General features: G+C 39.8%; 1 protein-coding gene across 2 annotated transcripts in view; it reads left to right on the top strand.

Annotated features, from left to right (window-relative positions):
• celf6 (CUGBP Elav-like family member 6) overlaps nt 1-26,216 on the top strand; it is a 138,537-nt gene that overhangs the window by 96,489 nt on the left and 15,832 nt on the right. The window contains exons 3-7 of one of the 2 annotated variants that reach the window (XM_033988915.2): nt 380-428; nt 10,050-10,178; nt 16,078-16,157; nt 24,999-25,142; nt 26,006-26,153. In XM_033988915.2, coding sequence (XP_033844806.1) covers nt 380-428; nt 10,050-10,178; nt 16,078-16,157; nt 24,999-25,142; nt 26,006-26,153 — 550 coding nt within the window. Of the gene's footprint in view, nt 1-379; nt 429-10,049; nt 10,179-16,077; nt 16,158-24,998; nt 25,173-26,005; nt 26,154-26,216 lie in introns of both variants that reach the window. The other variant, XM_033988912.2, reaches the window with a different exon arrangement.

Here is a 26,216-nt window from a genome sequence, read left to right as displayed (position 1 = left end):
TTTACAATGATCTATATCCAAATTAGTCATAAAACCACATGGTACTGTTAATTAAGCTACTGTTATTCTGTATCTATAGTAATTATAGTCTGTAAAAGTATATTATCTTTGTGGTATCATCATTGGTATTGAATATTGGGTCTTTTCCTTAGTATTGAAACTGAACTACTGCAGACCTAATCTATCTTTTTGGTTTATTATTTAGTTCTGCGGTTATTATATAGACCTTGGTTTAACACTGTCTGGCTGTAATTCGGTCATTGCCCCATTTCATTTCAAAGAATATGTTTTTATTGTGAAAGACATGCCATTGAGGATACTTCTACTAACCTGGGATTTCCCTTTCTGTTTCTCCTTTCCTCTCCTCTGCTCTATCCAGATGAACCGTCCCATCCAGGTGAAGCCAGCCGACAGCGAAGGACGAGGAGGTAATTAACCTTCTCCTAGTCTCCATCGAACACCCCTCTTAGACCACACACCAAAACACAAACACACAACCCTGAATCGAACACAACACACACACATGTACTATCCTTAATATTCTGCTCTCACTGGCGACACACAGAGAGTTAGTGGAGTACCTCGTAATATAGGTCACTTGCTTCTATTGACTTCCCATCTGTGCCAGCGCCAGGCCTGTCTCAGGTTCACAGTCACTGGGAGCAGTTCAAAGGCAGAGACATATTAGAGGCCAAAGAGATGACCACTATCCCACAAAGTCATATTTACATCCAGAATAGAGACGTTTCCCCTCAGACAGATGGGCATTTGGAATAAGACATGGATAGTATAGTGCTAGTCTTTGTCATTACTTCACATACAAGTTCATTTTAATTTATTTATTGTTTTTTTTTTATATATAAATTTGCCCAATATTGATTTATGTTACAAAAACTTGGTTACATCCTGTCTACTTGAGATGTTTAGATGATGCCATTTTCAGTCTTCATAAAAAAAAATAAAATACAAAAAAAACTATCTTTTCGTTAAAACTTGATGTAATTTAGGCCATTCTCGTGGTCTTTTTGTGAGGGCCTCAGAGTTTTCCCCTAAAGTTTCATACTCAAAGTCAAACTTCCGCAAAACCAGCTGTATCAGGTTGGCCGCATTTCCCATCAGCTCCCTCACTAAAGGATGCCAAATTGCATTGTGGAGTATTCACTTTTCTAGATAGAGTCTGGCTGACACATTGATTGACTAGATCATTCTGAACCCATTTGTGAGTACCATCACTGAGGTTAATGCAGATTAGACCAGTTAAAGATTTACATGGTTGGCTGTGGCTCTAATTGGCCCGCTCTGTGTCTGGCTTGTGCATGCGTTTAAGAGTGCTGATTTAAACAGCCCGGGTCACATCGCAATGAGCCACTGGGCTGATTTACTGTATATGGTCAGCCGTGAGTCAGATGGTCCAACGCTGTTACCACACACACACCACATGGAGATCTCATTTTGGTCAGGCCCTTTAATTAACAGCCATCTAAAAACAAGCAAAGTCTGACTGACAGAGCCTGGGCAAAAGCCAATGGGCATTCTCACCAAGATAAATTGGATCTCTGGGCTTAAGAGGGAAGGATGGATGGGTCCCAATATCAATTACTATCCCTTTTCGCTGAAAGAGGAGCGACATGAACCGGCAGTGTGAATAAAATACAGGCTCTAAGGCCAGCTCAGCCCTGTGAGCGCTTCAGCTGAACTTTCTCTTCAGAGGACAGAACAGGACACAACCCAGAATGAAATAAGACCAAGCAGACAGGCCCCAACAGAGATATTGAGCGTTAATGGCAACAGGAAGTCAGGAGACAGGCCAAGGAAGTAAACCACAACCGCGACTGACAATGAAATGAGATTTACTGTGAAGGCCTGTGGTTAAAGGAAAATAGACAGCACAGCTGGGGGAGGAAAGTAACAAGGGATTCATCTCCAGGGCAGAGGAGCAGCCAGGTACACCAATCCCTATGGGGCCCACTACACTGTCAAAGCCAGGCCTGCACTGGGACATTTGCACCTTTAGAATGGAGTCACATTTATCACCACCAAGACATGGGCAATTATCTGTCATGGGGAGTTGTGCAGAGGTCTCGATTATGTGTCTGCACAGGCATTAGGGCCCATTACTCCATTTGGAGACTCCAGTAGACCCTCTTTTGTTCAGTGTGTCCCTGAGAGACGTCCTCTCTCTGGGGATGGAGAATGTCAGGAAGAAAACCACCGCTGAAAAAAAATGTCTAGGACGTCTGGCGCCGCAGAGGCCTGCTGCTCAGAGCCACGCTGGAGCAGAGTCCTTACTCTCCTGCTGTCGGCTGCACTGACTCATGTCTACATTCATTTCTCTTTGGATTATTCTAAAAAATAGAACAGAGCATGAGGTGTCTGTTGAGTGGGTAGATGAGCCTTTTATTAAAAAATCTAAATTTGTTTGGTATTTAAAATCCTATTGTTTATTTTGAGCTTTTTATACGTGCAAAGATGCAGTCAAAGCTTCTTAAATGCGTAGCAATCGCTGATTATCTTTATACATGATATTCTGCTATAAGCAAACACTACCAGCCTGTAGATTCAACTTCAATTAATTTAGCGTAACTGCCAATTTGGTCTACATTTTCCCAAAACTTAAAGAAAATTAATTCAAAAAGTTGCCCACATATATTATAAGCCAAATGTTGTAGTGTAAAAGTGCTTTAAATCCAAATAAATTGCTCTAGAAACAGTAGTAGCATTTGCTTTCATCCGTGAACTGTCTTGGCCGCAGAAATACAATGGGAGAAAAGAGGTGAGGGGGAAGATAGAGGCTCTGCTCTGCTTGAGTGTAACCCGTGGAGGAATATGGAGCGGGTGAGAGATGGGAGACAAAAAGAGTGAGTGAAGATGCGGCGACAGGATGAGAAAGTTAACGGAGGGTGATGGAGGCAGCTGAGTGAATCTCTGCAGTAAATCATCTCCCAGCCGCCCCGGCCCTATCTCCTCCTTGCCTCGCCACCAATCTTTTTCCCTCTGACCTTGTCTGCCGCTGTGTCTGTGAAGAAAAGATGGGGCCAGATTATCTATGATTGGAGATGGCCATTATCTAAACACAATCTTAGAGCCAGGTCCCTCTCTTGTGGCGAGTGCTGTGAGACTGGAGACCACACTGATGAGAAGCGAGATGATGGGTCAGCCAACAACACCCTCTGCTTTTATTAACTGTGATAAGAAGGTTTCGAGACTCTCTTCAAATGTCCTGCAACCTCCATCAACACTTAGTTTTTTTCCAGTATGTGCCATTCAAACGCCAACAACACGTCTCCTCGCTTTAGCTTCCTTGTTTATTACTTCCACAATGTTGTTGTGGTCTATACTTACAGGAGCACTACAGTCCCCTTCAGTGCCTCAACAATCACCAGAGTGTCTGTCTTATACGGTCTCTCGCCTGAGCATGTCTAGCCAAAAGCAGCTATTGTGGAGGGGCCATGTTTGTCCTTGCCAGCCTGCTGCTCTTCAGAAGGTTGACCCCAGTCGGACAGTGCAGAGATTGACAGGACCTTAAGATGTTGCACACTGAGCAGTAATGCCCCAGCGCAGCAGGTAGTGGAGAGTGAAGGCTGCCGGCTGCCAGGACACAGAGGAGGGGCTGTCTGCTACGGCCCCACACGCCCACAAAGGAGCACACACCACTTTACATGCAAATCACTCCAAAAGATCCCACTGCGCCTCTGGACACAATCATGCCAATTCGGAAAAAGTCTCATGAACCATCGCATGTGTGCTAAGAAACGCGTTAAAGACGGATAATACATGTTGAAAAATACATATTTACAATTTTACATTCCGTCAGGCAGTTTTTGTTGTTTGATAATTTGTATAAGTGGGTTGAAAACTTTACCACACTCCCAGAAAGACATAAAATATAACTCATTTTAGTTTTTCATTTGGGAGCTCTTTGTTGTGCAAAAAGCAGAGTACAAGTGATTCAAAACATCATTTGTAACATTTTATTTATATATTTTTTACAGTTTCTTTCCAATTGTTCCCAACTTCTAATTGTAATTTGGAAGTAAGCTGTCGGTCTGAGCTAATTTCTCTCTTGCTGCTTGTTACCCCTGTTACTTTTCCAACTTCTCCTGCTGAACTTAAGACTTGTATGTGTTATGGGAATTGTTATAATTAACAGAACGAACAGTGGAAATTAATAGAATAAATAGCCCCAATGATATTATTATTTTCCATCCGAGAAACTAGACCAACTAAAGTCACATATGCTGGAATACTGTTACGTGGTAGTTGAATCTCATAGTGCAAAAATCCTTGGAAAAATCTCTGTCACTTCAACACTGCCATGTGTAGCAGAGCTTAACATTTTGGACTTGAGTTTCTCTTTGGTTGTCACTGATATGGATGAGATTAGGAATAAAAAGTCAGAGGGACGTTTCATGTTAGAGAGGCCAGAATGAGATGAAGGATAGGAATAAGCTTTCTATACATTGTGTGCGTCAGTTTGGGGGCAGTTTGGAGCATTATCTTATCTATTCATCACTGCTTTTCTATGCTTTATACTTCAACAATATTTAATAATTACTATTTTAATTATTTAGATTTTATTAATGGTGCTATTTAATTGACTTTTGGTGATTAGTTGTCTAAAGAAAGACATGGTTTCATTAACACTGTTTAAAGGACAGGCTATCCATCATAGTGAGTGTGTCCTAGAGGTAAAGTGTTATTCCCTGGAGCTCAAAAGTTAAGTTGATTAAAGCTGTCAAAACCATTGCCAAAGGCCTTTACTAACTTAGGTTAATAAGTTTCAACAGTTTTAAATTATAGCTGGCACGTTAACAAATCTGGATTCACAAAACAGATTCTTTACATATTTTTTTTTTTAAATATTTATATAATGTGGGGGTCATCTAAATTAAAAGGACTCTAATTATTACTCTGAGTTATAATTGCTTTGCCCGGATTGTTCTTCTGTACGGCATTAAAGCTGACCTATAATGCAAAATTGACTTTTTAGAGCTTTTAACCATGTTGTAGTTGTTTCCTTTCACCGTTTGAAAGTTGTATTTGGAGTGATTCGTGCATGTTTGAGCATCTTTAATCATACATTTTCAAGACACCGTATTGCCAGTCAACCCCTGTTTCCACCGCCACTGACATACGTCCACTGCTCTCTATGTACTTTGTTCTCCAATTTTATTTTCTTAATTTGTTATACAGCAGTGTTGCATAGTCATTTTCGTACAAATGAAAAAAAAAAAATCTGCCATGCATTTGCTAGCGTGATGTGCGACTATCCAACGGAGATGCCGACAACTTCACAAAGCTTTGTTGTGATGACTTTTATAGCAACGTCAGCTCCCATGGGACGCCGCCATTTTTTTCTCTTTTTTTTTCTTTTATTGAGTTGTCTTAGATGAATATTGTGATTTAATATATGCAAATTATAACATAATGATCCACGGGTGTCATAAATCATAACTATATAGCAGACATAAGCACAATAGGTCTTCTTTAGACTTATCCATCTCCATGGGGACAAACAAATGATGCTACTATTGGCTATTAGGTCAGATCTATGGGAGGAGTCAACCTGGCTCACTGAAAGAATGCATGTTTTTTATTTTTTTTTTATTTTTTTTAGCAATGCAGACACTTGCAATTAAATAAATGCAAGGTACGTTAAGATAAAATAGGTTTACTGCTGTATTATAGAACATTATATGCAAATTAATACCATCTCCATGAAAGTAACAGTAACATTAGTAAAGTTACATTGTGCAATTTTAAGAAAACATTCCACCCTGCATGATATTGGCCATGAAACCCTTTATTTTGTGCAAGGAAAACAAAAGCTATATCATGTTATAATCAGCCAACTACTATTTGATAAATACTATGTGAAAATTCTCATGTTATGTTCTCGTTCAAACGCATATAGTAGTAAAGCTTTTGTTGTTAGCTGTCTATATATATATAAGCATCAATGCCTATATTCACATTGTAACCCAGACTTTGCCAGTGGGAAAAACAAAGACTGAAGCTAGCCCGCCTACATGCGTGTGTGTGTCTGGTGGCAAGCCCCCCCAGGCGCATGGGCCAGGAAGCACCACTGTTTTCTAATGAGTCTATAAGAACTCTTCACAACTCTGGCTGTTGTTATGCTGCCTGCAACATTACTGTGTGTTTGAAATGCACCCAGTGGCCTAGGAGGCATCTTTTATCGTTGAATGCAGCTGTCCGTGCTTTCTGAACATTTACTACCACCAAGCTTCCTTAACTACTGCCAGCGGGAAAAAGTGATAGAATCTGTGAAAAAGGGAGAATATTTACCGCACAAGACAACAAAAGTTCTTTTATAGAGAATATTAATAGTATTGGAAGACTAAAACTTTTTGAAACGTAGACTTCATAGTAAACGGATCATAGCCTGAAGATAGTGTGAAGAATGACAGTAAAGGGTGCAATATGGAGACATTGGAGAGATGTATGGAGGGAAAAGTACACTCTATATGCATACACTGCTGCCTATAACACAAGTACCACTTTATTCCACTGAGAGAAGCATCAATCTTGACAGCATATGGCGTCTGTGCAAAATCCATTAATTTTTAATATACCGGGTGCTGAAATGAAAGGGCTTCCTGAGACAAGCAATTGTCAGATGTCAGTAGTGTTTTGATAACTTTTTTGATCTCAGTTTTTTTTTTTTATTTGCATTCATGAAACAGAGCTGTCAACATGACATCTTTTGTGGACACATCTATATCTGTAGATCTACAGGTGCACCTCCATATGGGACCGGCAAAATGGTGACATCGCAAATGAAAAACTGAAAAGGCCTTTTTACTTCACATATTTATATATATAATTATTTGTTAAACTGTTAGATTTCTGCCTTGAGGGGTCACAAGCTGTTGTACTTCTTGTACCATTTCAGCACATGTAAATTTAAGGGCAGTCGCAGTAAAAGCAATATGTAAATTTTAAAAATTAAAGTAAGTAAATTATTATGTGTGCCTGGAGGCAGATCATTTGTGGTGGCCTCAACGAATTTCAAATGAATATCCATCGTGCTAATCGCTAAATTATTGTAAGAAATGTTGAATTTATGTTTTAGGTAAGTATAATTTGCTTATATAAATTACCATAAAATAGAAAGCCATCCATCACATGATAAAACCTATTACAAGTATTGTATTGGACGTACAAGATAAATACAAAAAAGTACATGTGTGCGGTGAGAGTTTTTACACTGTTCCTACCTGCATTAAATCTATCAAAATATGAATGTTTAGATGTAATCCTGAGGCCCAAAAGCAGATCTGTCTATGGAGTATTTTAACTCACCTTACACTGTACAGCGCTCTACTTGAAAAGAGAAACCTTTAACATTTACCTGATATCCTTTTGGACATATGGGCCAGTGTGAGAGCAGAGCACGCATTACGAGATATTTATTAATATTCATAAAATGTCAATTTAAACCTCGCAAGTGGCCATAGGAGATGTGCAGGAACTTGCAGAATCCAATAAGAGCTGCTTGGGAGACAGGTGTAAAGTGGACTAATTAATAGCAATCTATACTCAGGCCAGGGCATGCAGCGAGCCAACCGAGACACTCTCAGGTCCGGCAATGAAAAGATAGCAGCTCCGAATTCATTTTCTGGCAGTGGCTCTCCCAAAGGAGGCCTGTGAAGTACACTCACACTGCCTTTAATGTCTACACTGGGGTGTCATTTATTTTTGCGTTTGCCAGCACATTTGGAAAGTTCATTACCTCACTCATGGCTTGTTAATTAGCCTTGTAAAGCCGCCATTAGATCTCTCCGGGCCGGGCCGAGATGAGACTTTTTGTCCCGAAACATTAGCACACTGCAGGAGGCCTGTAAAAGTGCACTTATGGCCATTTAAGGCGCTAACACTGACACCTCCCTGGAAATGGGATGGAGGCGTAGACAGGAGCGGGCTGCTGTGATCCCCATGTTTCACCTTTGCTATCGCAGGGAGGGGTTAGGCTCATTTCGGACGCACACCTGTTCACGGCTGACTTTGGAGCTTTTTATAAAGCTGTGTGGGGCTGAAGAGTAAAGTGCAAGGCTAGAAAGACTCTGGTTAAAAGGTGAATGCTCTGTGTTCACACCAGCAGAGTAATGAGCAGCACATTCTCTAAGAAAGAAGATTGTGGGGTCAGTCCTCTGGCATCTTTAATACTCAAAAATTCTCAAAAAATCCTTTTCTTCCCTACCATCCGAAACTATGCACTTGTGGGCTTGTTTGAAAAAAAAAAAGTATATATATATATATATATATATATATATATATATATATATATATATATATATATATATATATATATATATATATATATATATATATATATATATATATATATATATATATATATATATATATATATAGATCATTTATATTTTTTATATGTTAATTGCTATGCTTTTACTATGGCAATGATGCTAGATTTTCATCACTCTGAAAACCGGGTTGGTAAACGATATTTTAAGGCAAGTCAATGTCTACTGTAATCTAGTCAAAATCTACTCTAATTAAGATGAATGTCTTAATTATACACAATGAAGTTAATATTTTTTTTTCTTTTGAAAACAAAGTATAGCTCAAGAGTCATTTGTCATTTTTGTAATTCAAATTAGTTTTAGAAATAAGCTTAATAAAGCGCCAATCTTTTATGACAAAAACATCAGTATCAAAGAAGCATTGGTCATGAGTCAAATAGTCTACTACCATATATCTAAGACCCAAAGATAAATGCAGTAATGAGCAGGGAAAAAAGACTGTGATGTTCAGCCTGTACACCCCTGCTGTGTAAGGCGTCAGTACACACAATCAAACACGGACATCTCCGGCAGCAGCAGCAGTAGCAGCAGAGATGGCCCAGGTCAGAGCAGTCTCATTCATTATTCAAACACTCATTTGTGTGGTCAAGCGAGCAGCCCGAATGTGATTCATATGAACTTTACAGAAATGGAACAGGTTCTGATTTCCCCGTCGCCAAAAGTAAACCTGGGTGCTATATTTTTAGAGCAGCTGCGTCTAATGGGGCCTGGCAGGTACAGGAGGCGTCACATCTGTCGAAGACCAGGTGATGCCCCCTCCCCCCTCCCACATGCTCACCCCCTCCCATACCCGTTCGCCACCAGTCAAATGACTCACACTGAAGATCAACAATGTCATTTCCAATAAACTTCTCTTCCTCTTCCTGCCACTTTCCATCAGTTCTGGCGATGGCTTCTTGCTCGTCACCATTTCACTCCACAACGGGGCGAAACAGGGAAATGCATAATGTTCAAGTTGTTCAAATACACAAACGCTCGGTCATATTCTGGGATACTGGGATAATTCAACAGAGAACCCTGGAAATTTTAACTACCAGGAAGAAACATGTAGTATATAGCCAGGGTCCATAACAAGGTGTCGTTTGTAATAGGACTCACTGAAGGGTAGTCATCGGTTGTAGATTCTTAATTCGTTCATATTTGTAACATAATCTCTTGTTTTTCTGAATACTTCCGCATTCACTACTATTGCAAGCAAGAACAGGTACATTCTGTGCATTACAAAGCAAGAGTTCAATCCTCCATGTCAGTGCCCAACACCTGTGACACCAAGTTTACATGTCAACCTTTGATAAAGACAAGACGCAGCGTAACATCCTATGTATTTATTCTCTTTAAACAGAATAAAGCATCTCGCAGATCTGAACTACGCCTACCTGAGCAAAACATCCTCTTATTCTATAGCTCAAACCTAAAACCCACAGCGCACACAGCATCACCACTATCAAACATCTCGCTGGCTGACTTGAATAGCTCACCGGAAACACAAATATATCTGCCTTTACACCAGGACTGGGGTGGGGGTGGCACACCGCACCACTGTAAGATCAATAACAACAACAACAGCGGCAGTAGCGCTAACACAGCCGACTGCTGATAAAAGTGGGGCTTCAGATGCACTCTAGCTCCTCAGCTCAGCACAACTATAGAGTGTGTTGTCTTCTTTCCTTACACCCTTTCTCTCTCTCTCTCTCTCTCATCTAGAAGACAGGAAGCTCTTTGTGGGAATGCTGGGCAAACAGCAGAGTGAGGATGACGTGCGTCGCCTTTTCGAGACCTTTGGCCAGATCGAGGAGTGCACCGTGCTGCGAGGGCCTGATGGGGCCAGTAAGGGTCAGAGCCGCCCACCACACACCTCCATCACAGAGTAGTGTCCTGTCCCCAATACACCACCATTAGGGCCGCATCAATACTCAATATAATGTCACTGATATGTTCATCGATACATAAGAAAACAGCCCCAAAAACGTCTGCTGTATTTCAAAAGGGAAGAGATTGTTTAATCAAAAATTATGTTTATTGATCATTACCATACATACCATTTGTGTTCTTCTGAGGCATAAAACATATTGAAATTGCAATGATATCATATTTATATTGTATTGATATCATGCCCCACCATTGCTACAGCCTAACCTTAACCTAAACCGCAACTTTAACCAATTTTAACCCAAATCTTAACTTTAAACCATGTTGTTGATATACTAACGTACTAATGATGTGAATTTGTATACAGATTTTAGCCTCCACAATGACAAATACCTGGCCATCACAGAGCAGTGTCCAGTTTGTCTCCTAATACACATACCTCCATCAGAGTAGTGTCCAGTCTGTTCCTCAGTACACCTCCATACATGCTGGGTTTCCATACTTTTTGAGAACATCACATTGACATGCATTAATTTTCTGGAGACTGATCCGAACCATAGTTAACCATAGTTACTAGTTACTTAATCTTAACCTAAAGTTTAGCCTAATCTTAACCTTTTTTAACCCATATCTGAACCTCAATCCATGCCGTTCATATTATAACAATGCATTTACATGATGAGGACTTGTTTTTGTCCCCATAAACGAGGCCGGTCCCCATGGTGTGAGTGTCTACACAGATTTTCCTCCCCACAATGTGATAAATACCCAGCCATCACAGACTAGTGTCCTTTCTGTCCCCTAATACACCTCCATCACAGAGTAGTGTCCAGTCTGTCCTCTGTCTGACCCCTGTCTGTCCACTTTCTTCTTCTCTTCTTCGCTCACCTCTGCTTTTCAGGTTTCAGGACACCAATGTCAGACAAAGTTACTGCAGATTGTTTGAGGCATGGGACCATCTACGAGGCTATTTAGATGTGAAACATAAATGAATGATAGCATTGTACTACCGATAATTATAAAAACTATAACTAATAATAACTCATAGCACTAAAGTTACAATAAGCACCATAAAATCCCACTTTCAAAATAAATAAATGCATCAAATTCACAACATTCATTCACTTGCATGGGTTAGATTATGTCAAACTTTTTTTTTTATTATGTTTTATAATTACTGCATTGATTATACAGCTTCCCAGATCACATTTGAAACAGATGGTTAAAATACATAGTTAAACTTAGATTCAGAATTTTACTAGGGGCTTTTTAATATTACAAACAGTGTGAACTGAAATGTGCTCTTGTTCTCTTAGACCTTCCCCTGCACGGGCGGAGGCAAAGCTGATATAAAATGCATAAAAAGGCAATTTTTTTGCCATTGGGTTCTGACCTTTTCATTTGGTTTGTTCAATAATTACTACATTAATTATACAACTTTTCACAAACCACATTTGAAATAGATGGTTTAAATGCGTGGTTAAATTCAGTCTTATATTAAGTTTGGATTTTATAGTTTCATTTATGAATTTGAACCTGCCACACCTTGCAGACTTCCAGCGCTCACTCATTTTTGCATTTCTCCTTCTCTTTCTTCTTCTCACTCTGCTTCTTCCGTCTCATTTTTCATCACCATCCTCTTCTGTTGTCTCTTCATTACTGCAGCTCCACTCTCCACCCTGGGCTCGTACTCAACAAATACATCACAAACACCTTGTCTTCCCTCATCCCCCCTCATCCCCCTCCCCCTCCCTCCTCCTCACACTCTTCCTGTTATCAGCAAAGTGGAGGAGTGTAATCATGTTTGTTTCCCACATTCCCATCATCCCTCCCTGGAGACACCATTGGACGATAATGTCCTACTGTAAATAAAGCTGCCAGGCTGCGGGTTATGTTTCTGTCACTCACTTTGGTGCCGCACATTTCACCACATTTAGAGGCATTTGCTGTCATGTCGAAAGCGTATTATTTCTATTTACAACCCTTGTCAGATTTTACATCAACATGTATTCGGAGCTAAGGAGATGCCCAATTTAACAAAGCATGGAAATGATCGGAGGTGGGTGGAGTGCCCAAAATGGTGCTCGAGTTAGGTGAAAATAATGGTGACCAAAAAGGAAAAATCCAAATAATTACTGTAGTGCATGTAAGAAAATGTAAAAGCGAAGTCCAAGTGCAACCGTTCTGAGTTAATATTGATGTAAATAAGATGAAAATTCTATATTTCTATATTTCTGACTAGGATTGTCAAACGTACTGATGCCCATCTACTTATTTGACCTTTTCTGAATAATTGTAGATTGACCGATATCAGAACTAGGAAGACCAAATGGTGACATTGAAGTGGCCATCACGACTTATTAAAACCTGATTTTGCCTGATCTCAGAGGCTAAGCAGGGCTGGGCCTGGTTAATACTTGAATGGGAGACCGCTACGAATGCCAAGGTAGTACAGTGGGGACTTATGGTGTATGCTGGAGTGCAGGTGGTGTTCAGAGGAGCCGATAGCGCAGATTGGCAGCCTTCCGTCCATCGGTCTGTCTCAGGACACCTTTGACTGTAATATTAGCTTACCATCAGCAAGTATGGAGTGAATGAATAATGCCTTGTAGAGCACTTTGGATGTCATGAAAGACACTACATAAATCCAATGCATTATTATTATTATTATTAAAGAAGTAACAAGCCTTTTCCTTCCTTCCTCAAAATCAAGCCTGACATTTTTGCATTGTCACAACACTAGGTCTGACTAAAACACACATACCATCAAAATATTGAAATGTGCTTTTGTTCTCCTAGAAAGACCTCTCCCTGCCCATTCTGAATTACAGTTGATATAAAATGCATAGAGTATTTCTAGAGATTGTACCATTTTAGCTGTAGCAAGTGAGATCCAGCCTATGTGAACAGCAGTATTTGAACACAGGATTGGTAAAAGTTTTCCATTAACGGGGATATAGAAGGCCGCACTAACTTCTAAATATTTGATGTAGCAACCTTTTCTGTCGGACCACATAGAAAACCCTGCACAAATTGAGTTGAAGTTGTCAGGGGAGAGAGTTGTATCCCAGTGTTTTAAGGACAAAATTAATGCAATTATTTTTGACAATATGGTCCATGTAAAAACATAAATAAAATCATTCACATAATTAATAGTCATATTTTTAATGTCTTGTATATTTCCCAAGTCACATACAATCTATAATCTTATTCATAATTAAGCGTTGTACATCTTGCCATGAATTTTCTGCTATTCTTTGTCCCTTTTTCCATTTTGCCTGTCTCTGTACCATGAATCCTCTCTCTCCAAGTACCCCAGATGTTCAGAGTTGATTGACAGCCCATAAAATGAAAAGGGCTTGCTGCAGGAGCTAGTTTTCTCCCTCATTCAGACTGTGGCTCGGTGTCACCTGCGCCTTCCTTCACACTCATCAACTGTTGTCTTTCTACTGTCTCCTGTGTGTTATAACTATTTGTGTTTAAATCAATATGATCATCACTCCTTGCCCAAACTTTTATTGTTTAAACCTCCAGAGTATTCTAAGTTCGAGACTTAAATGGTACAGTGCTCATCTGGTATTTAATTTTACCTACTTTTCAGCAGTCCCATGCAATCATTACAAGATGTTATGGCAAATTATTTTGCCAGCTCCCACACTTGGGATGGGGTTTGTGTAATTTGAATGAGACAGACCTTGAAATGACAGTGCTATCTGTTCCATGATAGAGGCTTTGTCCCCTGTTGATGTAAATGTATGCTACTCCGAGGCTTTTCAGTGGCCCTCTCCACCAGTCAAAAGGCAGAGAAGTTTAACATCCATTGCTTTACGCTGCTCCTCAAAGTACTTTCAAAGTGCAACACTTGCTGCCAGAGTTGAATAGAGCTTGGAATTGTCAGGAATAATAGAGAGATGGCTTTTAGGTCTATAATTAAGTTGTGTTATAAATGTCACCCATCCAGCGGGATGGAATTCATGCATACATATTATACCCCAGGAATTCAAAAGGCACAGCAGATCCCCTTTGCTTGAAAGCAATACAATTTCTCCCTTTCTTTCCCTCCTTCTCTCATTCGGAGCCATCAAATTCAAAAACCTAAATGTGCACTATAATTTATGAGGCTGTAGCACTCAGCTGGATTCTTTGGAGATGTTGCACTCTCACTTCCCTGTGTCCTTTTAGTGTCACACAATTGGCTTTATCACAGTTTTTACACTTTTATTTTGGAAAATATATCTGAGGGCCTTGTATGTTTGCTGTGACTTTGACACTGTTGGTGCGTGCCAAGCTTTTTTTGGGAGGATTGGGGTCAGCGGGATCCTGGCACAGTATCTGATAGTCGTTTTGGTGAACGCCACTTAACTCTCACTAGAAACCAAAAGGGTTTCGCACAATGAAAGTGCCTCCAATTACATTAAACTACAAAGGTTAAATATGTTTGTTCTCCCACACTCACATTCTCAGTCAGAGGGCACCAGTTTTTCAGAGGACCTTTTGTGACCATGGTTAAGTCAAAGAGCAACAGAACACCGTGTCAAAGCATTTTATCACTTTGCTTCTGTAGATCTATACCACTTTGGGGACCTGAACAAAAGACTTGGCCTTTTCTAGTGTCTCATTTCTGAGCGATTGTTATCCTTCCAATCATAGGGAGAGCGTGTTTTTAGGCCTAGATTGTCCTCAGGCGACTTGTCACATGAAGCTATACCCTTCAGTTTAAGACCTCTGGATTTGTCAAAGAAATGTTAATTTATGTTCTGTGGAAGCAAAGATGACACTTGGTGGATTATTAGCAGGGCTTGTAAGGGACTTTCTTGTCCACCTATCATAGTTCATATAAATGAATCATCACATTTCTTTAGAGAGCACAGAAATGTATCAAAGTAACAAAAATGTGCAACTTTGGAAAAACTTGTCAGAGGATGAAAACCTGGGACTGAACTTTGGAGAAGGTTCAGAGACCGCCCTGTCTTGATTAATGAAAAGGTGACGGAATTAGTGCGCAAGTTTGTTAATTAGGAATATCTTTTGATTTAAACACATCGACTACCTGAAGGCATGGATGAGAATTGGACATAACAGAATAGCTCTTCCACTCTAGTACCATCATAAAACTTAGAGAAATCGCCTCTCTTTAATTTAATAGCTTTTGGAAATTTACCAGATTTTACTGAGACGGTATGTCAGTCCTGGGGCTTTTTCTTTATGTTGTTTAAATGTAGTTTATAGGTTCCCTGACTTGTCCTTTGACACACCCTAACTCAACATTAGGGTGTGTAGCTCGTGTTATTATGCTGGTAAATCAGTTTTTTTTAATATATTTGCTGTTTGAAATGTTAATACAATAGTGCTCCAGAATGCTGTCGCCACTGGCTGCTCTTTTGTCTCTGGGCCAACTTTTATGTTGACTTCCCAGCGTGCATAAACTACACACAACTGATTTGAGATCATTTGAATACCCCTTGAGCAAAAAGCCTCTCCCTCCAGTCTGAAATTACACACAAGCAGAGATCCGGTTAGATGGACAGATTATAATACTATGCCTTGTCATCATAATCTCTTTTCTGAGTGACTGCACACAAATCACAATGTGTAAATATTAAACAGATTAATAATCACAAGCAAGTCAGGCTAGTAAACGCCTTGCCTCTATTCACCAAAGTGGAATAAGAAAAAGGAAGCGGACAGGATGTTCGGCAGAGCTGTTGTCCCCAACGACAATTGATAATCTAATTTATTCGCTTTTCGGCACCAACAAATTAATGGCAGAATCTATTTAGAAAGCAGAAACAATGGTGGTGTTTCCATATGCAAGGCTATCTCACTCATTATGTGTTTCTGTCTGTTTTGTTTGTCTGTGCAGGCTGTGCCTTTGTCAAGTTTTCCAGCCACGCAGAAGCCCAGGCAGCCATCAACAGCTTACATGGGGGACAGACTATGCCGGTAAGTAGAGAATAAACAAAATAGTACTTTTGAATCAAATATAGACAAATAATGTCATGTCAAATATAAAGCTCCTAAACATCATCAATACAAGTGGTATATGAATGATTGTTTGTACATATTGATCTTTTCCTTTGACTAAATAAGGATTATATACAGTCTTGAATGCCTTTAAAAATTTCATAAACTTAACCTGTCTCTGTGTGCCACGTCTATCTGTTTTTTGGCTGTGCAGTTCCCCTCACTTGAAGGGGATGGGCTCACTATCAGAACACAAACTGGATTACACTCAAAATAATAATGCAGTTGAAGTCCTTTTAGCTGTTTATTATCAAGCAGAGCAAGGTAGTGTTGAGTCGGTGAAAAATCTTTACAGGCTAAAAAGAGAAACACCTTAAGCAATTTATTTATTATACACAGTTTACTAATATAAGAACTAAGTACTGCAGCAGTTCAGTTAAGTTACATAAAAAGACCAAGTGGACATAGCACAGGTTCTATAATATACATTTTATAGCCAAATAGAAAATCAGTGCAACAAAATACATTATGAAATCATGAGCTATTTTTTAACTAGATTTGAACCTTTTAACACTGCATATATATATATATATATATATATATATATATATATATATATATATATATATATATATATATATATATATATATATATATATATATACACCCCCCCCCCCACACACACACACACACCCCCCCCACACACACACACACACATACATATATTTCTAAAACAGAATTTAGCAATTATATACTAATGCCAATATTGAGCGGCTACTAATGAAATTATTTTAATTACAAACACCCTTTAAGAGGCCTAATTTAAGTGTGGCATTTATTTAGCCATTTAATCAACTAACCATCTAATCTTAGACAGAAACTCTCAGATTTATGTTTAGAAACTAGGATGCAGTTAAAATGATTCCAAACATATACTCGGGCGATTGAAAGTACATTAATTTGAACATGGCAGATGAACACGCACACACTTTAAGCAGCAGCCATCATTGTAAAGTCTGCATTTACACAGTGTCAGTGAATGCAGCGCAGGTACACCAACGGCGGCTATCAGCAAGTAGTTTGTACAAGTAAAGTTCAGTTTAATAAACAAAGAAGCACCACTTTGGCTGTCACTTTGAGAGTCTTTAGTGAGCATTCAATTCTGTAAAGCAACTTTAAGAGAAGTTTAGTTTGTATTTAAGGCTGATTAAGTAGACTGTAGCACTTCCGTGGTGTCCCATCAGCTCCCAGTCATGGATCTATAATAGAACTGGATAAAACATTCCCCATCTGTCCAAGGGCGAGATGTACTAGTGGCCACTCCGTAGGTACTGCAGCTCTCAGGAGCTTGAGCACAGAAAGGTTTTTCCCATAGAGCACATTGCATTTTTTAGGAATTCAAACTGCCCCTGTTTGGCTGACAGGGCATCCCCAGGTTTCACAAAGATTACATTTTGTAGGGTTTTTTCTGTATTTTTGCAGTACACTTTTCTGATGTCACATGGTGGGAGGCGCTAGCCCATATGAAGGAAGTAATTCAAAAGAGAAAATAATTTTTGGGCCTAGGTGCCAATGAGCACAGGCCATTGAAAACAAAACAACACCATCTCGGGTTTACCTCTTATATTTTATTGTACTTCCATACTCCCGGTGCATAAAAGTAAACAGGAAGTGCACGGCTTTTAAACTGTCTAAGGGCGTGCGTTTGGAATTAAACATTATCAACAGTTTATCTCCAGATACAAGATTAACACGTTCAAATCAACAATTCTAATGCAGATTTATTCTTAATTACAAAAATGTGGGTCATGAAGTTGCATTTGTTCATGTTAAAATTTGCTTTTTTTTTTTTTTTTTTTTTTTTAATTATTATCCAATCAGAAAGCAGAATGAGCCTTACATGAATCTCTCATTTGGGTTGCCAGTTTCAATGCTGAAAGGAGGTTGGTTAAAACCTAAAAGAGCTCTCTCTCATCTAAAACTCCACTACTTAAACCCCAGCACCTGCATCCAATCATTAATGAGTGCAAGTACATCCTCCGAGTGAATTCTAGAGGTTCTGAGTTTTCACAAGGGGCATGTCCTTTTCATATACTGAGAAAAAAACTTGTATGTGTCCTCTAAATGTAGATTAAGGCACTGGTTACTCAGGTTCAGTTGTGATTGTAATACATTTTAGAAAATAAATAAATAAATCTCTAGCACAGGCTGCATTTGTTTTAAGCCCAAAGTTACTGGAATACAATTCACCCAAATTAATTTAAAGAACGTATTAGGTGGATATTTCCTAGATTTATCATACTAAGATTCCTAAAAACATATATTTGCAAACCACATCAACAACCCAACTCTCACACTCAGTTTTGCTATGAGCTTTAACAAAAGATTGTAGGAGTCAGCATTCACCACATTCACACAGTGGCATATTCAGTCCCTCTCTTTTAGACTCTATATATCCATGTCTTCTTCTTTTCAAACTACCTTTTCAGCCAGAGATATGGTGTTTACATTCACAGCCCTATCAAGATGTGATTACTTTGCACAGTGCATGAATCTTTAAACATGTCCTCCGGAGATATTGTATGGTATATGATACTGTGATATTACGGACTGCCAAAGGTTTGGAATGAAGTCCAAGGATAGTTAGATGAAAATGCACCTACTATTTTTGCTCAGTCTAGAAGTTACTACAAAAGTGTATAGGCAAGAAAACATACCTAAGATTCATCATTTTAAAAGTAAGAGCAGCTCTATTAACCTGATGGTGCAGCTGGGAATTAGTGTGAAATTAGTTGCTACGTTGTTGAAGTAGTCTTAGTCGTGTTCACAGCAAAGGCATAAAATTGTTGCAATAAACTTTTGAACTTAAAATTGGAAAATGTCTAGGCACATGCTTTTATGGGTTATTTCGATTATCTTTGTGTAAAACATTTCTGCCACTGCAGAATGAAAATACCAGGGACAGACCTACGGGCACTATTAATACATTTGGACAGTATGTTACTGTTATTGGTGAGTATTGGGTACAGTATCTGATCTAGAGTTTAATATTTGCCTAATACAAAAATGCATGTATGTTTTGGGTGGATTGGTGAATCAAACACCAAATGCGATACAGATGCCTTCAAAGACACGTTCATAAGTGATATGATTTAGGCTGTATTTGGCTATGACATCTAAAATTCTGTCTAGGTTTTCTCACACTTGGCTTCTCTCCATTTCCTCCTAAAAGCAAAAGGGTTGAGGTGCAGCTATTTATCTTCATATATTATGAAACAGTCTCTGACTTTAAATAGGCAGAAATGATTGGCGTCCCCGCTCACTCCGGGGGACCTTGGCACTTCTGTTTTGGTTTGCTGATGTAAGTGTCTATTTGTGTGTACACAAAAGTCTATGGGGACGTGCTAATGCATTTGTCCACTCTATTACAGAGTTAAGTTTGTGAGTCAGCCTCATACATCTGAAACTATTATCTAGCTCCTTTTACACTAATTGTAATTTCCTTTTTCTTCTGTCACCAGTGAAGACTAAGTAAAAGAAATGATGAATTATGAGGCATTATACAGGCCGGGCATTGCATTGAGTACTGCACAGCTGGACACGCACGCAGGCACTCACTTTTGCTGGCAGGCACCCATACCTTCACACACTCCACTGATGTTCCGCAATAAATATTTACGGATGCTTCCTGGCAGTCAGAGAGTGTGCTGGAAGCCAGATGTAATTTACACATCTTTTTGATGCCGTCTCATTTTGCATTACATTGAAGTAGTGAGAGAGTCTGATAAACTGGTAGAGTCATTTCAACTTTGTGTACAGTGGAAGGCAAACTTTTCCTTGTATAATTCACAAGGGTCTGGTTTTAATAAGCGCAAAACCTGAATAATGACTTTGTTGTTCACTTGCATTGGAAAGCATAACTATTATAAAATATTATAATATATACTCAAATTAGATATTTAACATAATGATTTTATATTCCTGTTTTCCACTATTTTTCACAATGGGCATCTAATGGGCTTTTAATGACTCCTTTTCAATCCAATGAAATCACAGAAACAATAGTTATAGACTCTACACATAAGCATCTTAAAAATGCTTTACATTGTGAACATTTTACCACACCTGGTCTTACAACATCACATTTGAATAGATTCAGGATATGATGCTCCCCTGGCAGAGTTATGCAGAAGTGCCGAGCTGGAACATTAGTCGTTGTCTAAATTTTAACTTTTAAGTTGATGGGGAAAACTCCTGTGAAAAGCTTTTTCTTGGTTGTGAAATTTACTATTTAAAATTGTGTGCACTTCAATACTTTGCTCTGCAAAAAAACATACAGATCTTTAATGATGCAATGATAGTTTTACAAGGAGATAGGACCAATCCATCTGAGGTAGTTTAAATGATCTAAGTTAATGATTGTATAAATATCTCCTCCATCTCTGCACCTGTTATCCACCGCGTCCAAAAACTGCCTTTCAGATTAATTGGCAAGGTGGCCATTAGCACCCGGCTAAGGCTGTGGTACCGATGGGCTACACAGTTAATTTGGATAATATCAGTGCCACATGTCGTCAACAACAGACTAACAGGAGGCGTGATTCGGCTGCTCGGCTGCTCTGCCTCTGCCCACTGCCAGCTGTGGTCTAGATGAACCTTGAACAAAGAAGTGGCTCTCTCTCTCCTTTCCTAATGTTCTCTCCACAGCATCTGTGTTACCTGGCACACGCGCTCACGCCATCATTAATACCTACAGCAAAATACGCTGGCCTCAAATGAAAGGCTGTAATGAAGTTTAAGGGCGCGCCATGCCACTAAAGGGCACACACTGATAGATGCGCTCATAGCTTTAATTGATGTTTATTGTGCTTTGCAGGTGCTTCCGAAATTGACTTTAAAGGGAGATTGGGCACAGGGAGGTGCGCTAACTGGTTCAGCTGTTGTATGGGTGTCAGGCAGTGAAGGGGCAGGTGGCTTGGGTTCAGATGGCAGGGAGAAGCAGACAGGAGCAGTGTCATGTTCAGTGTCATGCCATGGAAGTCTGGACACAGTACTGTAGATAACAAGGCTCACTATACATGGACCGGGTAGAGATACTACTGTACGGAGGAAATATATATGAAATCAATGTGCTGTGTATATTATTTGAGGTGTAGTAGGTATTACAGAACTGCAAGCCAAACCAAAATCGATTACCACATAATATAAGGAATAATGAATTTTATATATAGCTAAATTTAAAAAAAAGAATAAAATAAGAGCTTTGAGACTAGATAGCAAAACTAGCCTGGCAATGTAACTGTTTATTTTTATTATTGGCACAATGTTTTGATTTTGCTTTGATTTTCTTTCAGTTAAATATAAGTACAGTCTTTTTAAAGCATTTCCCGCCTTTTAACGAGCTTTCCAATGGTTATTCAACTTCAATTGTATCTTATAATGATGATGACGACAAACAGGCCTATTTATTACTGTAGTGATGAGGACTACGGATGGAAATTAGCTCCATGCTAAATTCGGCATAGTTACACAAATCACTGTGCACTACTCTCCTAAAACACCTTTTTAAAGTAGTCTAGAGAGACATTCAAATATGATTAAAATGATTTAATTTAAGATTTTTTTTTTTTTTCCTCTCTCTTTTTTACCAGTAAGTAAGCAAGTAAGTCACTGTGACCCAGGCATGGCTGTTTTTGGCTAGTTTAATTTGGGACTGTGCTGACTGTCCACTGTAGGGACTAAAGTAGGTGTATAAACTAGGCTAAGTATCCCTTTAAAGCTATTTTTACTATAGCGGTCACTGTGTTGTGGGAACATACACACTACTCTTTTTATGCAATGCAAATTCACTGCTGTACTTTATGGTTCTAATCCCTCTATTATACTATTTGTATTTCCCCGCCTATACGTCTGTAGGCCAATACGGAAATCCATTCAAGAGATTTCCACAAGTCAAGTGCGTTGTTGAGGGAATTAGATTAGTTTTTGAACCCATGACAAATTCCTTAGTTGTACCTGTCAAAAGTGAAGGCTCCCTGTTGGCCTTTATCAAATTCAGCAAATTCATTTTCTCTCCAGGTATAGGACCCATGCCGGCTCAGGTTATTATTCTGTTTGTTTGTCAGCTTGTGATTTTCAACTCGCAGTGAGGAGTGGCTGCATTTGCATCCACTGCCCATGGTCTGCTGCCACCTGTTTCTTAATTAAGTGTCCATATAATATTGTTTCATGTGGGATGATTCAGCCATGACGAGATCACATTCGGTTCGTTTTTCTTTCTAGGGTCGTCACAACAAATAGGCTGTCTCTTTGAGTGCAGCGTTTTGCATATTGATTTGGAATTTGACAATCCACACACACGGAACTGGCAAATGGTGGCAAATTGGCTTGTACTCTCCAAGAAAGTCCTGGGTTCGATAGGTCGGATTCATGGGTTTATAGTTAATAATTGAGCTGGAGAGGATGTTAGAATTCTATGGTAGAATTAGCTGTTAAACTGTCAGAGGGCAGATTTGTTGACCTAGTTTATTGTGAATATTTCTCTAATTACTGGGCCTATCCGAAGAAATAAAAAATAGCGCAACATTCAACATATTCTTTGTCGGTATAAATAAACTAAAGTGAAATTATGTTTTTTACAACTTGAGAACGTGGTGCCATTATTCAACCCCAATGTTGTGTTTGTTATCAGCTGAAAGAACTGTAAGCCGTAAAATGAACATGGCAAGTGCGTGGAGCCAATCGCTAACAAACAACAGGGTTTAACATATAGACATATAGTAATTTATGTATATTGGTGACATTTTGAGCACATTTCACCATTCAAAAGATATCATATTTTGTTTTAAATTGTTAATTGTTATGGCAATGGTCCTAATTTTTCATCATTTGAAAACCATGGATAAAAACAAAAGTGTAAAACATAAAAACTAACTATTCCAGGATGTGGGGTTTCTATGCTCTGTGCTGTTGGGGTGTGTTTCTTCTGAGTGCTTCAGTTTCTATCTAGTATTTAATGTATGTATACTTTTCCTTAAGTAGTACTTGAACTTGCTCCACTGTAGTTTGGGATACACTAAAATTAGAGGATATGGGATCCCTCCTGCAAATGGACGATAATAGCGCACTTCATCGCCACAACATTTAGGCTCTTAAAGTTGGGATTGGTTGGACCCTGACGAGACTTGCTGTGCTTTCAACACCTGCAGAGACTGCGATAGTGCTTCAGTGTAGCTGCCAAAGTCGCTCAGAAAAGACATTGTAGCCTGCCTCCACTCCGCTGCCACAAAAGCACTGTGCCGTAGAGAGAGGAGTAGAAGCCAGACCAGGCCAGACTACACCCTGAGTCACCAAGCACAGGCTACACCCCGCGGCTCTCCCTGCTCACGCGGCGGATGCTCACAATGTATTCTGCATGAGGTATTAAGTGAACATAAGAATACACCGGATACACAAAGCAGAAAATGGAAGTGATCTAAATGCCAGGCGGTGCTGCAGGCAGGCCCGGGTGCCACGCTGCTGGTAGAAGGCATGTTTGCTCAGTACTATTCTCATTAAATCCAACTGCACAGTCCCTCCAAACTGGTCCATGGAGTTGAGAAAGTGGTGTAAAAGGTCAGCAAGTGGAAGGAAATGAAATTAGAATGGAAAAGTGTGCCATTAACACTGCCACGTCAGACTATTGATTTAACTAATTGAAATGGCATCGAGGGAGGAGTAGCCTCCTCCTGGAGCAGGGCTGTCTGACTCAGATAGTGTCCCCGCAGTGGTGCACCGTCCAAACAACTCACACATCCACCGCATTTACTGATGCTACTGGAATATAGAGAATTTCTAAGAAGCAAGGCATTGCATGATGGTGTCGGCATTGTAACGGACAGCCTCTGATTACAACTGGACTTCATTCTGTAATGGTATTATTATTCTAAAGAAGAAAAACAAAAAAATGAGCTCTAAATCAAAGTGTGAATTTGTCCTGACCCCGTCTGGATGAGACATTTTATGAAGCACTGTTTCATGTTGTGATTATGGAGTACTTTTCTCCCCGTGTCTTTGCTTTTATGATCTTACTAATCGTGTCCGGACTGCCCCTTGGCTGCATGCGTCCTTCTGTCCTGGTGCTGCTCTGTGCTCTTTCCCAGCATGCACTGCCTGTAATTAAATAGTAGCCTGGTCCTCTTGACAGTATCTATGGCTGTTTTCTCTGCCTGGCAGCATCCTCATCCTCTATGTCTGTTTGTCTGTCCGGCTGTCACATGAGGAACTGGGTCTGCTCTTTGTCTCTCAAATGATTTAATTGGATGCAAACTGAGGAGCAGACACATCAATACTGAAGTATATCTGCCATAAGGCAAAGCCATTAGTCAATAGTTTGCCCTGCACATGCCGAAGGCTTTTGTCAGACCTAATTACCCAGGACAGGAGTCAGTGGAGCTTCACCGGGCGGGGACAGGGGCTCCTGGGACCTGTGGAGGAGCACAGTTCATTCACAGTGTATACACTGAGTTGGAAAGTTCACAAAAGCAAATACCAGTCAGAAGTCAATTACAACAAGCACTGACTACATTCAAAGTAATCTAACAAAGTGAAAACTCCATATGTACATTATACACAGCACTTCATTGGTGCTGTTATTTATGAAATTTGAAATGAAGTGACACGCTGTCAAGAATATTTTCTTTATGTTAATTTCCCTAGAGACTCGTGCATCTTACAGCAAAAGGGTCCAATAAACATCTGAGTGTATTTATATAGCACTAAAGTACAAAATATTCTTATACAATTTGTGTGTCTGACTAGCCCTGTTGTGTGTTGTTGCAGGGCGCTTCATCCAGTCTGGTAGTTAAGTTTGCAGACACTGATAAGGAGCGGACCCTACGCAGGATGCACCAGATGGCTGGGCAGCTCGGCATCTTCAGTCCCATGACCATCCAGTTTGGGGCCTATGGCGCCTACTCTCATGCTGTAAGTCTGAGCCCGGCGGGGGAGGAGACGGTGAGCTTTAAAAAAGAAACCACAAACTGTTGTGATTAAGCTTTGAACTCACTCTCTCCCAATAGGTACGCGGCGCCCCCTGTGTAATTTACACCATTAAATGCTTGCTGTAATCTCAATTTACATAGTATTATTGTATCACTGTTTATCCTCTGCCTCTTCTGCTTAATACAAATCATTATCATATATGCACAGTGTGAAACTTTGAACTGTTGCTAATAACTATGTTTGCATTCCACATTAATGGATTTGTGAGTTTCAGTATGTACCTGCCTGTATAACCATTATTCTTCCTGTAGGTTACAAGCAGAGAGACAGACCCCTGTGAAAGCATGCTTGCCTCATATTTTTCACTTTTTCCCCTACACACTCACACACCCATCCCCCATTTTATATTCACACATGAAAGTCACAGCCTGAATTAGGAGTCGGTGAGATTTTGCACTCACACAGTAGCTAACAACTCACTCTGACAGGTGAGAATCGCCCACTCATGCACAATCACTGCACAAACTCTGCTTCCAAACCCATATATACATGTACTACCTGAGTTTGTACAATCTTTTTCCCAAACTCAGCTCACATTAGCTTTATCTAGCGGTAGCATAATGAGCTCCAGACCATTTTATCAGTGGGACGGAGGAGCAGAGCTGTAGGGCAACACCGAGTACCCTCTTTGAGAACAAGGCATTGGCCAGGCAAACAGACATGCAAGAGTAAACATGCTCCAGTCTTGAGGCTATTTCACCTTCCTCTTCTTTCTCTACCTTTCCCTACCCTCCCTTCCCCCCTCCAACCATCCCCACTCTCCCCGTCGCTCTCTAATCCTACAGCAGATGATGCAACAGCAAGCCGCCCTGATGGCTGCCACACAAGGCTCGTACCTGAACCCCATGGCAGCCATCGCAGCAGCGCAAATGCAGCAAATGGCAGCTTTCAATGTCAACGGGCTGGTGGCGACTCCCATGACTCCCTCCTCAGGTATGCAAACAGGTTTCCCAGCACAATAACTCACTGAGCCATATGCAAACAATAGGGGATTTA

Source organism: Periophthalmus magnuspinnatus, chromosome 3 (assembly GCF_009829125.3).
Source record: "Periophthalmus magnuspinnatus isolate fPerMag1 chromosome 3, fPerMag1.2.pri, whole genome shotgun sequence".
NCBI classification, from domain to species: domain Eukaryota; kingdom Metazoa; phylum Chordata; class Actinopteri; order Gobiiformes; family Gobiidae; genus Periophthalmus; species Periophthalmus magnuspinnatus.
This window is presented reverse-complemented; position numbering and strand designations above follow the sequence as displayed.